This window comes from Musa acuminata, chromosome BXJ2-11 (genome assembly GCF_036884655.1).
Source record: "Musa acuminata AAA Group cultivar baxijiao chromosome BXJ2-11, Cavendish_Baxijiao_AAA, whole genome shotgun sequence".
Lineage (NCBI taxonomy): Eukaryota > Viridiplantae > Streptophyta > Magnoliopsida > Zingiberales > Musaceae > Musa > Musa acuminata.
In genome coordinates this window covers 30,017,048-30,024,516 of record NC_088348.1, presented here as the reverse complement: position 1 = coordinate 30,024,516, position 7,469 = coordinate 30,017,048, and the positions used below count along the sequence as shown (strand labels likewise).

The 7,469-nt window shown below is 43.4% G+C and overlaps 1 protein-coding gene across 1 annotated transcript; it reads left to right on the top strand.

Annotated features, from left to right (window-relative positions):
- The first annotated feature begins 523 nt into the window (after window positions 1-523).
- Window positions 524-3,690, top strand: LOC103972011 (scarecrow-like protein 27). Its single transcript, XM_009386193.3, has one exon. The coding sequence runs from the start codon at window positions 1,096-1,098 to the stop codon at window positions 3,442-3,444; it is 2,349 nt and encodes a 782-aa protein (XP_009384468.2). The 5' UTR covers window positions 524-1,095; the 3' UTR covers window positions 3,445-3,690.
- Window positions 3,691-7,469: the final 3,779 nt, after the last annotated feature.

Genomic DNA, 7,469 nt, shown 5'->3' with positions numbered 1-7,469 from the left:
CAAAGGACGAACCCTACACGGAAACGCAACAATTTGGCCTCAGATCCAGACCGTACAATACGACAGGCCGAAATGTTCGTAATGCCCCCTTCACGTTGACCGAAAGAACCTTTTAGCAAGGTGACTCGGTGGAGAACAATAATTTACCCATCCGCTTGCGGCGTACCCGTCTTGCCTCCCGTTTTGTGATTGGAAGATGCCGCGGGACCCACTTGCATAGCCGCGGCAGTAGCCGGGCGTGAAACCGAACGTGTAGAAGATGAGCTGTCGATCGACGCTATCTAGATTTGAACCGTTACAACACGTATCGTATCGGCTCAAGACGTGTCGTATCGATGAAGGTGCCGTGTCTCGGCAACTTTTAATTCCGTAAAGGGCACAAAAAGTGGGGTCGTGTCAAAGGACGGAAACAGCCTCCAAAATCAATGGTGTCTTTGCGATGGCTCTGAGGGCATTTTGGACTAAAAGAGAGATTATGCTGACCATTTTCTTCGTTGGAGTAACCAGCTACATGCTTACAGCATCGATTGTGGAGTGGTGTGAGAAACGAGGAGAGGAGGAAGCAGGCAAAGGGAGCCAGAGGAGAGAGAAGGTTGGGGCTCACTTTCATTTACTCTTTTTAGTGTTGCACGCATCCGTGGCAGAAGCGGTGAAGAAAGCAAACGCAGAACAAGGGGAAGAGGAAAGAGAGAGTGGAGATTTTGAGAAGAGTACAGGGAACTCCCGCTGCTTCCCCCGCTCCTCCCGCTCTCTCTCCCAACCCAACCAGGCAGTCACAGCCCATTCAAAGATAAAAGAGAAGCTTTGAAACAGAAGTAGGACAGTAGAGAAGAAAGAAGAAGGAAAGGAAAATACAAGTGTAGAAGAAAAGTTGAGAAAGATGGGAGGAGGCAGAGGAGGAGGAGGAACTCCTGAAGCTTAATTTTTATGCGCCCGTTGTATTATTGTCCCATTTTGTAGACTTGTAGACAGAGGAAGCCGAACAAAGTTGAGATCTCCCCTTTGTCCACCTTCTACTGTTTCAGCTTTCAAGAACTTTGTTTTTATCTCTTGGGGTAAAGTAACAAAGGACTTGCGTCTGGATTCTTGCATTAGATGAGGGGTCTGCCCTATCATGGCCAGGGGAAGGGGGTTTTAGAAGCAGCTGAGACAATATTAGAAGGAAAGCAAGCTCTTTTCTGGGTCAATAAGAGTCCAAAGTTGGCGATCCCAGAGGTAGCGGAGCCAGGATCGGTGCTTGATCACAGGAGCCCCAGCTCTCCCACCTCCACCGTCACACTGTCTTCTTCCTTGGGCAGCAGCGGCTCCTCCAACTCCGCCGGAGTGGCGGTGGTCTCCGAAAACCCCGCCAACAAATGGCCCCTCTCCGACTCTGGCAGCGGTGCGTCCGGGAAGGAGGACTGGGAGGCTGAGCTGCAGCTGATACCAGCCCAGCTCGACACGGGCTTCGTTGCGGGAGGTGAAAGGTGCGGTCTTGGCGTCGAAGACTGGGAGGCGATGCTTACGGAGACTTCGGCGGCCTCCCCCGATCGGGAGCAGACTTCTCTTCGGTGGATCATCGGCGACGTCGTCGACCACTCTGCGGCCGGGCTTAAGCAGCAACAACAGCAGGTGCTCTTCTCCCAAGGGCTGGTGGATTTCAATGGCAGCAATGACGGCTTGGGGTTCGGGATTCTCGACCCGGGAATTGGGCTTGAATCCTTTGGAAGGATCGTGGACGAGCTTTCCGTCTCGGCTTCCATCGGCAGCCTTCCTCCTTTGGCTTCTAACGTAATTACTGGTGGTAGCTTCTTGCTCGAGAGCAGTAACGGCTGGGTGTCTCCGCCCTCGGAGATCACCGGCGTCAAAGGGGCCACCTTTGGCCACCAAACCGGTAGTCAGCTCTTCTCGCCACTGCCGCTGGCAGGCAACAGCATCTCGCAGCCGGTCTGTCTACCGCCAGGCTCGTACTTGACGGATACCATGGAGGACAAGCCGCAGTTGTTTGGCGCAGGCCTTCTTCTGACCCAGCCATTGGCCACCCCGAGCCCGTCCTTCTTCCTCGGTGCGGGGGAGGTGGAGCACCAGCAGCTGCCGCATCTCCTCGTCCCCACCCAGCCGAAGCGCCTTCATTCGATCGTTGACCATGTTCCGCCGAAACTTCCCTTTCTGGAGCCTGGGGGCACTTCGGACCTCTTCATCCATCGACAGCAGTCATGCCCGCAACAGCAGCAAAGCACAAGCTTTACGCTGCCTCATCCCCAGGAAAGGTTGGGGAAACCGAAGGTGGCAGCTCTTGGGGACGATGCTTCGGCAGCAATGGCCGCTCAGCAGCAGCAGCATCATCATCAGCTACAATATGCATTGGTTGACCTGCTTTTCGAGGCTGCAAGGATGGTCGAGGCGAGGAATTTCGTTGGCGCCCATGGGATATTGGCACGGCTCAATCACCAGCTCCCCTCCCCCGTGGGGAAGCCTCTTATCCGCTCTGCTTTTTACTTCAAGGAGGCATTGCAGCTAATCCTCTCGAATAGATCGAATCCCCACCATCGGCAGAGTCCGTTCTCGTCTCATCCCCTCACGACTCAATGGGACATTGTGCAGAAGCTCAGTGCTTACAAGGCCTTCTCCGAGGTCTCTCCCATCATTCAGTTCTCTAATTTTACCTGCATCCAAGCCCTCCTCGAGGAGCTCAGTGGCTCTGACCGTATCCATATCATCGATTTCGACATCGGTTTTGGCGGACAATGGTCCTCCTTCATGCAGGAGCTGGCCCAGAGGCGCAGTTCGGTGTCAGGTTCAGTGTGGCTACTTAAAATCACAGTTTTGGCCTCAGATTACTCCCAAAACGACTTGGAGCTCCAACTCATCCGGGAGAATCTCTCCCATTTTGCAAGTGACCTTAACATTCCCTTTGAATTTAACGTCCATTGCCTGGATTCTTTTGATCCCTCGAAGCTCCTTGGCATGGGAGGTGAAGCCGTTGCTGTAAACCTCCCTGTAGCTTCTGCAAACCTTTCTTCCATGGTTCTCCTCTGCCTTGTGAAGCAACTCTCCCCGAAGATTGTGGTCTCAGTTGACCAAGGGTGCGAACTGAGTGGCCTTCCGTTCTTGCAGTACTTCCTTCATGCTTTTCAGTCCTCCATGGTACTTATGGAGTCCATTGATGCATCTGGAACTGACCAAGATATGATTAGCAAGATCGAAAGGTTTCTGCTACAGCCAAGGATTGAGAGTTCTATTCTTGGGCGGCACCGGGTGGATGACAAGATGGTTTCCTGGCGAGCACACTTTGCAACCACAGGGTTTGTGCCCATTCGATTCAGCAATTTTACAGAGACACAGGCTGAATGCCTTCTGAAGAGGGTGTCGATCAAAGGATTTCATGTGGAGAAGCGCCAGGCCTCTCTCTTCCTTTGTTGGCAACATAATGAGCTTGTCTCTGTATCAGCTTGGAGGTGCTGAAGAGCTGCTGCCTCACAGGCATGTAATCCTTGTACCTGTCCTTGCAAAGTTCTGGCAATCATTGGCACTTAGGTATTCGTGCTTTGCTGGCTCTAGATGTTGCAGCAACATAATTTTCTACGGCAGTAATCACTTTTGGTGTTATAATGGTCTCAACTAATCTTACCTCACGATTCATCTGGTTTTGGTGGCATTTGTTCCCTAGTAAAATGACATTGGCACATTTGATGTCGATTGGAGTTTTTATGTTTTTGTTTCTGATCATGATATTCAGATGATTATGGCCTAATTATTTGTCATCTTATTCAGATATGATAACAATATCAGGATATGGATCTTAGTTTAATTTGATGTCATCTTTTTCTTCATAAGAGGAATTGTCATTATGCATTTAATTTTTCTGCGATTACTCTGTGACATGTGGTAATATTTAGAGCATCAGCTTCGTCATAATTGATCGACATGTTGTGAGGTTCTGGTAGATATAAGCTATCATGATAGATGGCCAAATTGGTTGAGATAATACTCAAAGATCATTGTCTATCAGCCTAAGCAAAAATGAGACGCACATGGATGAAGGCAAAACGGAGAATGAGTGCAAAGTTATTTCTGATGATACTCAAGTATCATTAACATCATCTTTTTATGTGATTCTTATTTATAGGAGTACATTCATTTAACACACCAAAAGAAAGGAGTGTGAATGTCATCTCTCCTGTTTATTACTGTTATTCGGCATTAGAGAGAATTGATCTTCTTTAGAGTGAAGTTTTTGACAGAAGTTTGGATCATGATTCTGCAGGGGTGGTCTATAATGTTTAGGTTGTTACATTGTATCGGTAGTTGGACTTGTGATGAGCTGTATATAAGAGTTTTTTTTTGCTTCATCAATTCTTTATTCCATTGTTTTTTTTATTTATATTCTTGACTTCAAGAGATTCCCTTAGGGTCTTTTGGTGTGGATTTTTTTTTTCCATCTAATACTCAAGGAATCACAGACTGGTGAGCAAATTAGCCAAAATTGGTGAACCATCCTGATCAGATTTCACAACACAGCTGCTCCTACGATTTCAGCTAAAACAATGCAATTGAAATTTGATTCCTATCATTCCATGTAAAGTAGGGCTTACTCGATATAGCATCTCTTACAGCGTATATTTATTATTACCTTCATAGTTCCATGGTTTCTTCAAATTGTTTCGGCACCATAAAATCATTAATTTTATGATTCTGATTTCATCTATTACTACTGCTGGTTTCATTCATTGAACTATAAACACTTAGCATCTTATGTATACTTATGAATACACACCAAGTAGAAACACTAAATATCTACCAAGTTGATGTTCAAATTGTTATACATGTTTTTATTTGTTGTGTAAAGATTACTGAACTCCAATCCAAATTAATTTTACAGGTTATACTCAACTGAAACATGAAGCATATTTGCTGCCAAAATTTATTGTCTCTAATTGGTCTAGTTTGTAAAATTAAATGACATTGAAAACACACAATACCTAATTTTGGCATTCTAGAGCATCTATCGAAGAATTCAGGATGCAAAAGTATCATCAATGAACCATAAGTAGAGTTGTCAAAGTTTTGTTAGGTCCTATGTTCAAACCAGTTTATGATACTGACTTCCACATATACCTTGATTGATTATGCTGTAGAGAATGTGATATTTTTCCGGTGCATCTGCCCCTTTCAAGCATATGCAACAAGTGATTAGGATATCGAATCAAGTGCATGCTTGTCAGATATGCAATCTTGTTTACACGTTTCAGTCAACAAGTTCTATTGTAGTTTCGCTTGTCATTCTTGCAAAAAGTGGCCATCTTGGCTTTTGTTTTCGCAGCTGGTATTTTGTCTATTCTCATTGTTTGTGTGACCGTCTTCTTGCACCCTCAATTTGTTAGATCCAAATAGCAAAACACCTCCATGATCGTGTGCCTGCACATGGTCAATGTAGTCTATTATTAGACGACAGTGGCTGCCGGGTCCAAAGCTCATGTCTTCATGCAGTAATGGCAGATACAGTCATGCGGCTCACATGGTTAATGTGGTCTATTAGATGACGGTGGCCGCCGAGGCCAAAGCTCATGTCTTCATGCGGTAATGGCAGATACAGTCTTGCTTTCTATGTAATGATTCTTTGCTTGCAGGGCTAACACCAGACAAAGCTGCCTAATCATGGTTCATTACATTAATTAAAGCTTTCCTTGCTGATCTATCACATGGTCACTCTATCGTCCCACATGATACACAAGGTACATTCTTTCTTTGAGCAACTCTTGTCCTCTTTAGTATTGCTCAGGTCCTCCTGTTCCTCCAGTAATCAAAAAGCTAGTTTTGAAGGACTAAACGGACACAAGCTTTCTATCTGGAATGGAGCGGAGCTTTGTCTTCCCCGTTGCTGCGATACGAGTTATGTTGTCACCATGGACTCATCTTGAATGTGTTTTGTTGTCATCCTTGTTTTATGTTTCAGTGCACACTTCTACTCTCTGTTGTCACCATGGACTCATCTTGAATGTGTTTTGTTGTCATCCTTGTTTTATGTTTCAGTGCACACTTCTACTCGCTGTTGTCACTATGGACTCATCTTGAATGTGTTTTGTTGTCATCCTTGTTTTATGTTTCAGTGCACACTTGTACTCTCTGTTTCCTTCTCCACATCCCATTGAGGTCTGAAGCTTTTTCCAGTGGTGGACAAACTGGCCAGAACAAGGTACCAAGCCAGGGGTGTTTCCAGTGGTGCAAAGGTGACTGATGATGTGGTACACATTGCTAAATGTCTCAGCTGATTCATGCAATGGGGCCAAGTTGTGCTGTGGATGGTGACAATACTTTTGTTGATGCTGCAAGCTGATGAATCATTTTCTAGGGAAGAAGAACCACTCTGTCATGCACAGAAACCTACTCACTTCTCTGACTTAATGTATGTGGTTGAGGAATTAAACCTTCCCATGGACTCCTTGCGTCACAGGTGAGGTGGTTGTCCATTGGAGCAAAGCTATAACATAGGGAAATGCCTTAGCATTTATTTCGAAGAATTATTTTATATTTTCTTCTCGTGATCTTTCTAAGACACCCATCAAGGTTTAATCTTAATCCATCCTCATAGAAGATAAGATTTTCTACGAGAAAATTTTTTTATTCTGTTAAGGAAATTTTTTTCTCCTAATCTGTATAAATAGGAGAGGGTCATGTTAATGTATTTAAGTTAAAGTTACTTCAATAAATTTTTTTAATAATTATTCTTATCTTTTATTATTTTCATCATGATATCAGAGCAGTGAGAAAAATAAAATTTTGCCCTTACCCGTGCCCTCACTGTAACAGCAATCACAACAGCAGCAGCGATCTGCTCTTTACTCACGAAGCCTCTCGCTCGTAAACCATTCTTTGCATCGATCCAAAATAATCTTTTCTCCTAATCTATATAAATAGGAGAGGGATATGTTAATGTATTTAAGCTAAAGTTACTTCAATAAAGTTTCTTCAATAATTATTCTTATCTTCTATTATTTGGGGAAATAAAATGGAATGTGGATAAGATATGGAAAAGAGCATATCTAGTAATGTACCAATTTATATTATTTGATATCAATCATTATAATAATAGATTGATACATATCAGCATCAAATTATATGGTCTGATATTTTTATAAATATTCATTTGTATGTATCGAATCGATATATATTTTAAATCTCCATAAACATCTTTCTCTCCTCATGAAATGTCTGGGGTTTGGTAATTATGTTCTTTGTGAGTTATGAAATACATGTATATCTAAAAAAGTGCTATATCTCCAACTTGATACTTATTCTAAAATACTCACCCCAATAGTTAGATATTCTTAGTATTATGATTCCTAGGTTTAAAAAATTTATATTAAAGTTTTTATAATTATGAAAGTGAAATATTTACATCTATTTATTCGAATATTATTGATTTTATCGACAGACATAAACATGAAAATAATAAACATACAGATAATTTTAATATTCCAATTGGTTGT